The sequence below is a fragment of the Apis dorsata genome, unplaced genomic scaffold (assembly GCF_000469605.1).
Source record: "Apis dorsata unplaced genomic scaffold, Apis dorsata 1.3 scaffold_4, whole genome shotgun sequence".
In the NCBI taxonomy this organism is placed as follows: Eukaryota; Metazoa; Arthropoda; class Insecta; order Hymenoptera; family Apidae; genus Apis; species Apis dorsata.
Window position 1 is genome coordinate 406,351 of NW_006263307.1, and position 13,603 is coordinate 419,953.

The window sequence follows — 13,603 nt, forward strand, 5'->3', positions numbered from 1 at the left end:
AATACCAAAAATCATAATAATTACTTCTTTTAATGTTACTATTGTTGGATTATTTTCGTTGTATATATTATTAACATAACATGTTTCTTTATTGTTAAAAAATTTTTGATATTCGAAAAAAATTCTGATTAATTTAAATTTCAAATTTGATCACTAATATTTAAAATATTTTGGAATAGAAATTTAGAATTTCGAGTGAAGAACTAAGTTTAGTTTTTTGTATTTAAGTTTTGTCTAACAACGTTCATCAATGAACCTTTGGTCAGGAGGTCGAGGATCAACTGGTTATTAACTCAAGACAGCAGTAACGGCTATTAAATCGTTTCATTGTCATGAAAATTGACGTAAAAATCAGCAAATCACATTCTTATACGAATCAAATAATCGAGATTCAATCTCGCTTGAACTAGCAATTTTTATCAAATATTAAATATTCAAATTTCTTCTTCTTAATTTATAATTCTATGAATTCTAATGTAATATTTCATAAACTCATTTCATAGAATTTTATAATATTTCATAGAATTCTATAATATTAATTTATCTCATTCATACCTAATTCATTTTATATTCATGTTCTAATTCATTTCACATATTATTTCTATTTTAATCTATTTATTCATAGAATTTTATTAGATATATTTAAAATATTTAGAAAATATTTTAATATTATTTTCTAATAACTACATAATTTATATATATTTATATAAGCTAAAATAAATAAGAAATAGAAACAGAATTTAGAATTTACTATTAATTTATAAATTAATTTATTTATATATATAAATAAATAATACTTATTTAATATGTTCATTTTATAAATAATATATTTAGAATTACATTAAATTAAAAAGATATTATTAAATTAAAAACTTTCAATTCTTTCCAAACTTTTATTACATTACATTCTCTTACATTTGACATTCTCTAAGACTTTTTCTAATTTTATTAATTTTGTTTTTTTCTTATCCAATTTATATATCCAATATTTTTTTTATCCGATATTTCTGAAAAATATTTATATATTTAAGAATATTTATATTTATTTATATTCATTCATTATTTGCTATATAATTTTTATATTTTTATAATTTGATTTCATAATTAGTTAAAAAATATGCAATAATTATTGCATATGAATTATAAAATCTTTAGAAATGGACATATTTACTTAATAGTATATAATATGAGAAAATATTCATTTTTTATCGGTATTAAATATTCGTATCGAAATTAAATATCGTATCAAAGCTGTATTACTAAAAAACGTATACCATGCCAAAGAATTGCCATTTCAAGTGTAAAGAATTAAACAATCATAGATCATAAATAAATGTCTAATTCTTTGTAATTCATAATCTTCTAACTATATTTAACATTGAACATGAAATAAAAGAGTTTCATTAATATTAAATTTTCTATATTATTACTGACAATAATTGCTAATTTGAAATATAAACTATAAATACAAATCTTTTCATTTTTAATCAATTCTCATCATTAATCAATCATCAAAAAATATAAGAAATAGTAACAATCTTATCTTAAGTTATTTCTTATCTACTTATATCTCACCTGTCGGACGTTGACTTCACGGATCCATTCGCGTACAAGTCGGCTGCCATGTCAATTGCATTTGTTCACTCGCATTTCTCTTCACGTTGAATATGTGTTTATTCCAAAAGGAAGCTGTCGGATCAACCGATTTTTCAGCTCGTCTATTGATAGCCAGAAAAGGAATTAGTTCACTGACAACGACCAACCTTGACCGCGTTGTTTGTTCTCACTAGACCAATAAACCAAAACACGATGTCTCTGGATGCATTTACAGGAATCATCATGTCGATTTTTTATATATTAATATTTCAATCTTCCCTTTATTATTTATTTTTGATATGGTGTTTATATGATTAGAAGAAGCACACGGTGGAAGAACGCAATTCATCAGAAGAATAGAATCGCAAAAACATCACTGTTGGTAGAAACGCAGTCAGATCATCCTAAGTTCGTCAACGACTGAACTATGTCAGACGGGGGCACTGTCAATTGGATAAGTACCTACCACACATCGACATACTACCGCGTGGAGTATATGTTTAATAGCGGTCCGTGCTGACAATCGCCCCTGGCCCCTTCCTGAAAGTGTTAATTTAATTTTAATTTTAGTTATTCGACGATGAATCTTATTAAAGTATAAAAAATATTATATGGAAAGAAGAAATGATTATATGTTCAAAAATGGATTTCTTTAGCTGTTTTCGTTTTGAAAATTTTTAGGGAAGAAATTAATGTTAACTACAAAAATGAAGGGAAATTTGATATAGTATTTAAAATATTTTCTATTTATGATCGTACAATGAAAAAATACTTTATAGAAGAAATTAATTTAATACCTTACAATTATTTTTTAACATTTTACAATTAAGTTTGCATTTAATATTAATTTATCAAAATATTTGATGGATTTCCAAATTTTTTCCTCTATTTTTGTTAAATGAGTATTATTCCACTGTCAATTTAAAGGCAGTACTCTACAGAGATCGGCACGGGGAAGATCAATTTATATCGTACAACGCGAAGCACATCAACTCAATCACAATCGACCTTGCTGACCGGTTCATACTCTGTTTTTCGCAAGAGTATCATCGTCTTCAAAGATTCATCAACACGTCACATTGATTTCTGACATCACTATCCAATTGATCACAAGACTAGCTCGTTTAATCCCTTTTAAATTTTAATTAATGATTTTCATTGAACTGATTTAATATACTCCAACTATTTTATAATTTAATATAAATTTCAAGAAATATATTTTAAAAATTATTTCTATGCAATAACAATATGCATTTTTTTAGATAAAAATTTTTTTTATCGAATATAAATCTATAAAATTAAATATAATTAAAATAAAAACGATGATATGATATATTAAAATAAAAACGATGTCATAAATTTTTTATGACATTTCGTGACGTTATATTACGTCATCGTTAAAATTCAAGCATTGTCGTTAGCATTAGAGACCCATCAAACTTGATAAAGCATAAATCGTATGCGGAGGGTTCTGCCAAGTGGGAATGGAAATAGAATGAATCGGTTGTTTAATAATGTAACTGACAAAACGTCAGAACGATCGTCGATTATTGATGGCTCACATTCTAGCAGATTTGATTTAAGTCTCAAAACATTTTTTTTTTTGTTACAAAAATTACTATTATATATATTACATACTATATATTACAATATCATATCGCCATATTTATAGCTAATTCTATTACTATGCAATTCTTATATTTTATTTTTTGTATCCTTTACTGAATAAAATAATAGAAGAAAAATAAATAAAAATTGAAAAATTATTAATTAATTACAGAAAAATATGTAAATAAAAAAGTTCAATTACTTTTATAATTTAAGAACTTTATAGTTCGCAGGTTTAACTGTGATGGCGCAAGATTGTTACGACGTCTGCAAGAAGTGCAATAGAAGTTCTCAAGAATTAAAACCAGTGGATATTATTCATTTATATCCCCAATTACATTTTCCTTTAATACAAGATACACCTTATCTTCTTGAAGAAGATTTCATTAAAAATAAGCAGAATCATCAACATTCTCTTAACCGAAACAACAGAAATTTGTTGCCTGTTAGTTATATTATATTTGACAAAGAAAAATAAACAAGATCTAATATTCTGTATTTTGTCTATAGGAGTATCATAATCTATGTGAAACTATAACAAAAAAAGTGCAACTAGATGATTCTGAATACGAGTATCAACCGCCCTATTATCATGAAATCTACTGTAAAAGTTATAATTTGTTAGATAATTTACGACGTGCTGTAAATCTATCAAAACAGGTAGATAAAAAAATAAGAAATTGATTTTCGATAGTTTAAAAAAAATTACCTAAAATGTAGAATAGAACCTTTCATTTGATAGAATACTGTAGTATATAATTTAGCCCTTCAGATGATTCTTGAACCTGGAAAAAATGATTCGAATATTCATATATTATATGAATAAAATATTTTAAAATACATTAATTATTTGCTAACCTTTTTGCCAAATTTGGAAAATTATGTATAAGTGTTGGAAATTTTCCGTTTTTTCTTTATTAAATAGCATATATTTATTTCAGAAATGCGTGCATAATGGTTTTCATTGCGTGCAAAGAAGTAAAACGCTATTATTGGTAAGACGGCGATGGGATAACGAATGTTGGGAACCTTTCGTCAAACAGATTGCCAGTGGTTGTGATTGCATGTGGCCAGTTTCTGTTCTCGGAGATATAACTGATCATTATTAATCTCTATTTTGAAACTATAGATGGAGCAGAAAAGTTAATAATTAAAGAATGAAAATATCAATTTTTTTTACCACTATTTAATTGATCAATCATTTGCTGAAGCAATTGAAATTATTATGCATATTATGCATATAAAATTATAATCTATATTATCTGTTCATTAAAGTTATTTATTTTATTTTTGTTTATATGGTTAAGTGCTTAAAAAAATAAAGAAAATTTTTCATTTTTTTCACCTAAAATTTATTCCGTGCAATATTTAATATTTATTAAAATAAGGAAAGGAATATTATAATATAAAATTATTTTGTTTACGTGACATATTATTTCCATGAATTCGCTTTATGTTTTGGTAAAAAATGAAATCCTTTGGGTACTTTTCCTAATAACATTTCTCTGAAAATAACATATAAGTTAAAAAAAAAATTATATAATATATAAGTATAATAAGTATAATATAAAATATGATGATGAATGAAAATATATTTACGATAATTTAATCCAATCTGCACAGTTCGAACTGGCCATTAATGTTTCCATATCATCGCGGCCTTTATAAAATGGAGGTCTTTCATTTATTCTTTGCGGCGGTCTTTCTAATATTCCAACAGGAATATACCTGGAATATAATTAAAAATACAATTTAATATTTTATGTGTAATAATTAATTATAGTATCTTAAAGTTACCTATGTAAAAAAGATATCCATTCCAACATAAATCTTCTTGTTGTTTCAACACCACGGGTGTCCGAACCCCAATGTTCAAGACCATATTTAGAATATTTTTTTAAGATTTCAAATCTTTCTGTACTTGATATATCAATCAATTTTTTTTCTTTTATTTCTGTGAATATCCAAGGCTTTATTAATGCACCACGGCCTATAGTGACACCATAAATGGAACTATATGTATTTTGAATTCTTTGATAATCATCAAAAGATAAAATATCTCCATTTCCATAAATTGGAATAGGATGTGCTGTTTTTGCGCATTTTTCTATATAATCCCAATCAGCCAATTTAGTATACCTCTGTTCACGAGATCTTCCATGTACCTATATTCATTTGTTATTAATAATAAATATTTTTTAGGATAATTAGTTATTATTAATAATATATTAATTTTATGATAACAATTCAAAATACACTTAACTTACTCACAGTAATCATGGACACACCCCAATCACGAAATTTTGGCATCAAAGTATGTGCAATAGGTTTGTCTATATATACACCTGTCCTAGTTTTTACAGTTAAAGGTATATTCATAACTTGATTAACAGATTTTATAACAGTTTCTAGAACATTTAATCGATTCAGCATACCACTGCCTCCTCCTTGTCTGTAAATTAGATCTATAGGACAACCTAGATTCAAATCAATAAAATCTATATCAATTTGTTCATTTAATAATTGTGCACATCTTGTTAATACTCCTGGATTATTTCCACATAATTGTATACCAAAAATATCTTCAGATTCATGTCTTTTCACTAATGCCCATTCTTCATGGGCTCCTTTCAATATTCTTGGTGCCAAAGCCATTTCTCCACAAGTTATATCTGCTCCATATTCTTTACAGATTCTTCTGAATGGTAAATTGCCTACTGTTGTTAAAGGACTTAAAAATATCTTATTTTTCCAATCAATTGTTTTTTTTTCAGAGTTTCTACATTTTATTAAATCATAGTCTTCAATAGCACCAATTCTTTTTTCTGTATTTTGATTTTTAGAAATTTCATTCTTAGTTTCATTAATGGAAACATTTAACATTAAATTGTCCTTCATATTTAACTTATTTTTATTTGAGGATTCTTCAATTTGTTTAACACTTTCTGTTCCTGAATGTTTTCTAGAATGTTCATTTATTTTAACAATTTTTTCAGCTTTGTAGAAATTATATTTATGTTTTCTTAATAGAATTTGAATATTTTTATTTAAATGATTTTTTGTAAATGGAGGTTTTTTTTTAAATTCTTTTTCTTTTTCCTTGTCAATAATATTTAAACCATCTTTTGTTAAATGTTTAGAACCCATTCTACAAGTAGTGCCCCATAGACACCTACCACTGAGCTTAAAGAGATGACATTCATCTGAAATATCATCTGGCTTAATTTTTAAATATTCAATTCTATTATGCAAAAATATGCACCGTTTATTATCACATTTTTTTTCAGGTTCATCTACTGCTTGATCTGCTATCCATGGACATAGATTTAATTCACGCTGTGTCTTAAATGGAGGTGGTCTTGCTTTATTTTGTCCTCTAAGTTTTTCTTTTTTATCATCATTTTTAAACTTTTTGGTTGGAGGTTCATCTAATAAAGAAGTATCATCATTTATATTAGTTGTATTATTTAAAACTTTTTGTTTATCAGTTTCAGTTAAACACTTTTCACTTAGAAGTCTTATATGATCTTCTATAATAAATCTGAAATATTTTTAAAATTAATATTTAATTATAGTATTAAAAATAATTTTTCAAAAAATAAAATTATAATACTTTTATTTAGAAAAAAAAATAATTCAATTTCATCATATAATTCAATTTAAGTGCTTATAAATGACAGAATGCCACGCGGTTTTTATAAATTGAGGTTATCCAATACGGTCATAATAATAAATTGCAATAATTTTTTAAAAAACTAAAAAATTTAAATAAAAATAATAACGTTTACTTACTCTTCTTTAATTAAACATACACCTTTTTGTTTATCCTCACTGTAATCAAATGAACAGTCTTCTGTACATTTATCATTGTAATCCGCCATTTCAAACAATCGATTACTTACACTGTGAGAGATCGATCATCAATCAGTAATCGAGATAAAAATCTCCATGAGTTGACAATTAAACAAATCAGTGAAACAAGCATTTGTTAGTCAGCCATTACGAAGGTACTTTCATTTTAAATAATTGCAGCACCTGCATTTAAAACATTTTTTTATAAACTTTTTTAATGTTGGAAATTTGACATATTTTTATTATAAATGCTTCTGTTCTAATCAATATTTATTTCTTCTTTATACCTGATTTTATTATCAATTAACTATTAGAATTAATATCAAAATAACTTTTATTAAATTATTAAAATTTAATAAAACTTTTAAAAATTAGTACTTATATTTATTAAAATTTCATTATTCTATCCAATTCATTGATCTATTTAATTGAAAATAATAGTTTTTACTAATGAAATATCAATTACATATTATATAATTTTTACATAACATAAACATAAATAATCATTATATTGAAAATTTTTAAATATTATACGAAATGAATTTTGTTCAATTATTGCTATAATTATTATTTAAAAATATATAAATAAATAAATAAAATGGCTAATATTATTAAACAAATGCATTTGTTTTTAAAAGCATTAATTATTTAAATAAGAGTTACCTTTGCTCTGTTATATATGAATCTAATAATTCAAAAATGGAGAACAGTGATTCTCAATAGATATAATTTTTAAATCCTTTTAATATATATTTAAAATAAAAAAAATTTTAATTACAATTTTTTCATTACTAAAAATATTCTCAATATTATCTATAAATAAATTTCATATCTATATTATTAAACTTTTAGATTTACTACAGATATTCACAAGACATTAGACATGCTATAGATATTCACATGTAATTTTTTTTGTCAGGATATAATTTTTAATAAATCTTTAATACAAAAATCTATTTACTAAGAAAACTTAATAGAAAAAAAATTTTCAATAAAGAATTTCAAGAAAATAATAATAAATTTTATTATTTATTATCTTAATAAATAATTTCTAATTGTTCTAATAATTGTAATATCAAAATTTCAAAATAATATAAAAATATTCTTTATAATTCTGATATATATTGCTCTATATATTGCTTACCCTTATGCTATTGTTTACACTTGCTCATGTTTCCCACGTGTTTTCTTTAAATACTTTATATGACCATTTTTTCGAAAGAGCGCATTGAAATCCACTATCGACAATTAAAGAAGGTCAGAATCGCGACACGGATCAAGATTGATCCGTGTGGCAAAACATTTTTATTCGTTATATCGGTGGACGACGTTGCCACGCTCCTGGTAAGTTTACGAGTTTATTCGTCAATGTTTTTTTTTTTTTTCGTCATTATTGTATTAATATTGCACTATTTTTTATAAATAATTTTATAAATTATTATTTGAAAGATTTTCAATATAATTAAAAACTATGATTTAAATTATTCATAAAGTAGAATCATAAGACTTGGGTTGATAAGATGTTCCGCTAATTACACAACCAAAGGAATAGTATTAAATATTGAATATTGTCTCTCTAACTATGATAAGATTTTTAGATAATACTACAATTATATTATAATATATAAATTAATTTTTTGTTATTATAAAAGGTAGAAATAACTAGAGTTTTTTTGATGATTATCATATTTATTTCTTAAATAATTTTATTAGTATTTAAATTTTGCTTAAATTAAAAGAAATAAATGCAATTTAAGCAATTTGATCTAATCTTGTTTTCATAGATAATATTAGCAAATAATACTTAATAATGTGCTATAAAGATATACTTGACAAAAACAATTTATATTTAAACTGATATAATTGATAATGTATTGAGTATATTTCTTTCTTTAATAATATTATTCATTAGTTGATATAATTTATTATGTAATATATTTAAGATTGATAGATTTTTTTCTTGAATTAATAGAATAATAGTATGGAAAAAATAGGAACATTACAATGGGAAGACTATCTGGTCATAGCAATTACATTATGTATAAGTGTGGGTATAGGTATTTACTACAGATTCAGTGGTGGCCGACAAAAAACTATAGAGGTATATTTATCATTCTTTTAAAATTTTGGAATAATATTTTTTGCAACAAAACAAAATTATGTTTTCTGATAGGAATATTTCATTGCCAGCAGATCTATGAGCATTCTTCCTGTGGGTGTAGCATTAGTTGTTTCTTTTATGTCTGCAATTACGTTGTTAGGAGTTTCTGCAGAAAATTACACATATGGAACACAATTTGTAGTAATTAATTTATCATATCTTATAGGAACTCCTCTTGTTTGTTATGGATTTTTACCAGTATTTTTTAAACTTCAGGCAACAAGTGCTTATGAGGTTTGTATTATTATTGTATTTATATAATTTCAATAATAATAAGAAACTATACATATATATATATATATAAGTTATATTTTCCTCTTCTCTAGTATTTAGAAAAACGTTTCGGAGTAAAAGCTAGAACATTAGCTAGTTTTGTATACTGGCTACAACTACTTTTGTATTCAGGTGTTGTACTTTATGCTCCTGCTTTAGCATTGGAGGCTACAACAGGAATTTCTAAAACTGGCAGTATTATTATCATTGGATTAGTCTGTGCTTTCTATTCAAGTATAGGAGGCATTAAAGCTGTCTTAATTACAGATGTATTCCAAGGATTGCTTATGTTTATTTCTGTTTTTGTTATTATTATCACAGCTGCTAATGAAGCTGGAAGTTTAAAAAGAATCTGGGAAATAGCTGAAGAAGGAAATCGAATTCAATTTGATAGGTATATGCATATTACAATGAAAAATTTATATTTTTTAAAGAAATTTAAAAACAAACTATTTTCTTAGTATTTCTATAGATCCCACAGTTCGACATACTTGGTGGTCACTTATTTTTGGAGGCTTATGTACATTTCTGTCATTATATGGTGTAAATCAAGTTCAAATACAACGTATGCTAACAGTAAAGTAAGTATTGTAATGAATAAAATAAGAAATGTTATTAATTTACACAATATTTTTAGAGATATAAAAGCAGCACAAAAAGCACTTTGGTTATCATGGCCAATTTTATCTTTACTTTCAATAACTACGTGTTTCTCAGGATTAGCAATATATAGTAAATATTACAAATGTGATCCATTACTTCAAAAAAGAATATCATCTACAGATATGTTAATGCCATTGTATGTTATGGATACCATGTCTGATAAACCTGGTTTACCTGGTCTTTTTATAGCAGGTGAGATTTTTATAAAGTTTTAAATAAATTATATTTTTTATATATTTTTATATTTTTTAATATTAAATATTAATATGTGTAATATGTTAATATATATTAATAACACATGTCAAAAAAAAATATTTTAATAAATAAATAATATTTTAATAATATTTTAATAAAATTCAAATAATCATATTTTTATACTTTTTTTCTTTAGGTATTTTTAGTGCTGGTCTCAGCACTATTTCAGCAGCATTGAATTCTTTGGCAGCAGTAACATTAGAAGATTATATAAAACCAACATATAAAAAATGTTGTCATAAAGAATTTTCTGTAACCATATCCACAACTTTGGCAAAGTTACTTGCCTTTATTTATGGAATTATATCTATTGCTTTAGCATTTTTAGCACAATTATTGGGTGGTGTTTTACAAGTATTCATTCTTATGCATTATTATATCAAAAGATTATATTATAAATATTATAAATATCTTTCATATTTTATTTAAATGAATTTTATTTAAATATTTATATTAATATTATAGGCTGGTTTAACAATATTTGGAGTAGTGGGTGGTCCACTTCTTGGCCTTTTTACACTCGGAATGCTTACAGAAACAGCTACAGAAACAGGATCCGTAACGGGTACTATTATATCCCTAATATTTTTATTTTGGATTGCATTTGGACAACCCAGACCTATACCACCAGCACTACCAGTTAATGATATAGATTGTTCAAATGCAACCATTTCTATCTTACAAACGCAATTGTAAGTAATAAATTTAATCTTGGAATTCTTATATTAAATTTCTGAAAAAATATAATAAAAATTTTTTTGTTTTTTCTTTTTAGGAAATCGGATGATTCTTATTTTTATCTGTATCGACTTTCTTATATGTGGTATTGTCCACTTGGATTTTTGATGACATTTATTATTGGATTATTCCTTAGTTTCTGCTTGAAACAGATGTTTAAAAAACAAAACATTGAGCTGGATCTCAATCTATTTTTTCCTATAATAGCAAAACGAATACATCGTAGACAAATGCAAATTTCGGATACCAACTCAAATGATATATTAAAGGATACTACTACTGCGCCAAGAAAGTATATTTTCGGTGTTAGTTCTGATGACATAGATATCATGGAAGATGTCAATACCAGCAAAGTTTAATTTTTTTTTTCATTTTTAATTAATCAATTGTGGCTTGAAATTTGTAGATTTTAAACATTCCATATTTAATTTTATAAGTTATAAAAAAATATATAAAAAATTACAAAAAATCTATGAAGTAGATCTTCATAGAAAAAATAATGACATGTTCAAAAAATGAAAATTTAATTATCAATTTAATTTTAGTTAGGTTTTAAAAAAAAATATATACTTTTTATTTGATACATATGATATATAATCTTAATCAAAATAATCTTAATATTTAACCAGTTGAGCTAGGAAATAAATTATTTAAACATATTAATTTCAGGCAATATTGTATTATAAAAAATACTTAACTTAGTGAATATTTAATTAATCAAATGTCTTCCATCTATTGTTCCTAAACTGCCAGTTTTTAATTTTTTTATTATTCAATAAGAAGAGTTTTAAAAAAGTTATTATAAATATTATTTCACATATCAGCAATAATGAAACATGATGAGAGTTAAAACAATTAATAAAATATTTACAATACCAAAATAATACCAAAAAAAATTTCATTTAAAAAAAATAATTATAAAATAAAAAGTACTTAATTATAAATTATTATGTTATATAAATTACTTTATAAAATTATATTTTTTGAAAATTGATCAAAAATGTTATAAATTTGAATTGCAAATTGTTATTGCGCACAAGTAATTAAATAAAATTTAATAAAACATGATGTTCTAAAAAGACTATTTTAGTTATTTCTAAACATAAAAAATATTTTTATACAACTTAATACAATATTGAGCACAATATTTAATGTTTTATGATATGTTTTAAGTGTGTAATTTAAAATATTTTAATTAATTAATATGATGTTTACAATACTTATACTATATTATATACTATATTTTATTGTTTTCGGATAATCTTCTTAATTAATAGAATGTAATAGAATATTTATCCAAACTTTGTTGTGTACTTTGCAAGGGTTAATAAAATAGTGTGTGTGAAAGAAAACGATATTAAGAGTAGCAGCAATTATTTTCAGTCTCTCCTCTTGTTTATCCAATGAAGAATCAAGTAGTTACAATTAACAGCAAGACAATCAAGCAGCAGGAATGAAAATTTATTGTTAGAATTCGAAACTAAAATTTGTAATTTTTAATTTTTTTCAATTCTTAAACTATTTATCAACAATTCTTTTTCTAATGAAAATAAGGAAAATTAAGATTCCTGTGATTTCTTTAAATGTATATTTCTTCATTTTCTTTTCATATAAATTATATAATTTATACTTGAAATATTTTAGAGTCTTTATTGAAAAAGTTTTCTTGGAATTAATTTTAGTCTTATTTTTATTAGAAATCTAAAATTTTGAAAAGAAAATAAAGAAAAAAATATTTGAAAAGAAATTTCTATAGAAGAAAGAGGATAGCTTAAGGTGCTTCTTGAGAGACTTGTAAGTCCCAGATCAAACTACTAGTGGGCAGTTGAAACCAGTTTCAATTTATCTGTAACTCGCGCTTCGATCGGCACCGGGCATCTTTTTAATTATTTTTCTAGAAACTGTGACCGCCATTTTCTACATCCAGTTCTTTAACGGTCAATTAATTCATCAAAAAATCCAATTAATGTTCTTGAGAAATGAAGAATATGTTTATATGTTAGAAGATTCAGCTTTTTAACAAAATTTATTAATTTCATCTTTAGTATAACATTCTCTATAAATATGAATCTTTAATAGGATAAATTTAAAAGTTTATTACATTATATATATATTTATTAATTATTTGTTATAATAATTAATTTTTGTTATAAGATATATATGTAATAAAATAAAAATAATGATAATATATATGTATTTATTCTTTATCAAATTTATTTTATAAAGAATTTATTTATCTGATAGATTTATTTTATAGTAATTTTTACAAATTTTAATAAAAATAATTTTATAAATAAAAAAGAATTTAATGTATATTCATTTATTATATTCATTTTATATTATTAAGTTTCGTTTATTTTCCTAAGATTTTCCTTCTTCTTTCTCATGACACAGGACTTTCATGTTTACCTTTTAAATCAACGGTTTTGTAATTTTGATTTTGATGTTATATGTGTC

General features: G+C 23.9%; 4 protein-coding genes across 11 annotated transcripts in view; 2 read left to right on the plus strand and 2 right to left on the minus strand.

Moving 5' to 3' along the window:
• LOC102672429 (serine/threonine-protein kinase OSR1-like) overlaps window positions 1-4,204 on the minus strand; it is a 14,251-nt gene extending 10,047 nt beyond the window's left edge. For 2 of the 4 annotated variants that reach the window (XM_006607268.2, XM_006607269.2), the window contains exons 1-3: window positions 4,063-4,204; window positions 3,914-3,989; window positions 1,576-2,136 (exon numbers count right to left, since the gene is read on the minus strand). In XM_006607268.2, coding sequence (XP_006607331.1) covers window positions 1,576-1,625 — 50 coding nt within the window. In that variant the 5' untranslated portion in view covers window positions 1,626-2,136; window positions 3,914-3,989; window positions 4,063-4,204. Of the gene's footprint in view, window positions 1-915; window positions 934-1,575; window positions 2,137-3,913; window positions 3,990-4,062 lie in introns of those variants that run through there. The other 2 variants (XM_006607266.2, XM_006607270.2) reach the window with 2 other exon arrangements.
• Window positions 1-4,410, plus strand: part of LOC102672180 — an 8,078-nt gene extending 3,668 nt beyond the window's left edge. Inside the window, exons 2-4 of the mRNA XM_006607265.2 lie at window positions 3,431-3,649; window positions 3,715-3,864; window positions 4,146-4,410. Of these exons, the coding sequence (XP_006607328.1) occupies window positions 3,431-3,649; window positions 3,715-3,864; window positions 4,146-4,313 (537 nt within the window). The 3' untranslated portion in view covers window positions 4,314-4,410. The remainder of the gene's footprint in view (window positions 1-3,430; window positions 3,650-3,714; window positions 3,865-4,145) is intronic.
• Window positions 4,411-4,538: 128 nt separating this feature from the next.
• Window positions 4,539-7,239, minus strand: LOC102672044 (tRNA-dihydrouridine(47) synthase [NAD(P)(+)]-like). Its single transcript, XM_006607263.2, has 5 exons — window positions 6,997-7,239; window positions 5,476-6,745; window positions 5,002-5,369; window positions 4,804-4,932; window positions 4,539-4,709 (listed from the first exon to the last, which is right to left on the minus strand). The coding sequence occupies exons 1-5, from the start codon at window positions 7,083-7,085 to the stop codon at window positions 4,637-4,639; spliced, it is 1,929 nt and encodes a 642-aa protein (XP_006607326.1). The 5' UTR covers window positions 7,086-7,239; the 3' UTR covers window positions 4,539-4,636.
• Window positions 7,081-11,847, plus strand: LOC102671557 (putative sodium-dependent multivitamin transporter). 5 transcript variants are annotated; one of them, XM_006607259.2, is made up of 10 exons: window positions 7,081-7,211; window positions 8,279-8,400; window positions 9,029-9,157; window positions 9,230-9,451; window positions 9,544-9,884; window positions 9,952-10,071; window positions 10,128-10,345; window positions 10,545-10,762; window positions 10,874-11,100; window positions 11,184-11,847. In XM_006607259.2, the coding sequence occupies exons 3-10, from the start codon at window positions 9,038-9,040 to the stop codon at window positions 11,503-11,505; spliced, it is 1,788 nt and encodes a 595-aa protein (XP_006607322.1). In that variant the 5' UTR covers window positions 7,081-7,211; window positions 8,279-8,400; window positions 9,029-9,037; the 3' UTR covers window positions 11,506-11,847. The 5 variants fall into 5 exon arrangements, with proteins under 5 accessions (XP_006607322.1, XP_006607323.1, XP_006607321.1 ...); XM_006607260.2 differs by lacking the exon at window positions 8,279-8,400 and having other exon boundaries at window positions 7,188-7,211; XM_006607258.2 differs by lacking the exon at window positions 7,081-7,211 and having other exon boundaries at window positions 8,202-8,400.
• The last annotated feature ends 1,756 nt before the right edge of the window (window positions 11,848-13,603 follow it).

Excerpts from the sequence above, each read along its gene's own strand:
- LOC102672044 (XM_006607263.2), bottom strand. The coding sequence starts at position 7,085 with ATGGCGGATTACAATGATAAATGTACAGAAGACTGTTCATTTGATTAC. Across the intron at positions 6,746-6,996 it reads GTATGTTTAATTAAAGAAGA|ATTTATTATAGAAGATCATA; the intron begins GTAAGTAAACGT and ends AAAATATTTCAG. Across the intron at positions 4,710-4,803 it reads GCAGATTGGATTAAATTATC|AGAAATGTTATTAGGAAAAG; the intron begins GTAAATATATTT and ends TGTTATTTTCAG.
- LOC102671557 (XM_006607258.2), top strand. The coding sequence starts at position 8,260 with ATGACCATTTTTTCGAAAGAGCGCATTGAAATCCACTATCGACAATTA. Across the intron at positions 9,885-9,951 it reads AATCGAATTCAATTTGATAG|TATTTCTATAGATCCCACAG; the intron begins GTATATGCATAT and ends CTATTTTCTTAG. Across the intron at positions 10,346-10,544 it reads ACCTGGTCTTTTTATAGCAG|GTATTTTTAGTGCTGGTCTC; the intron begins GTGAGATTTTTA and ends TTTTTTCTTTAG.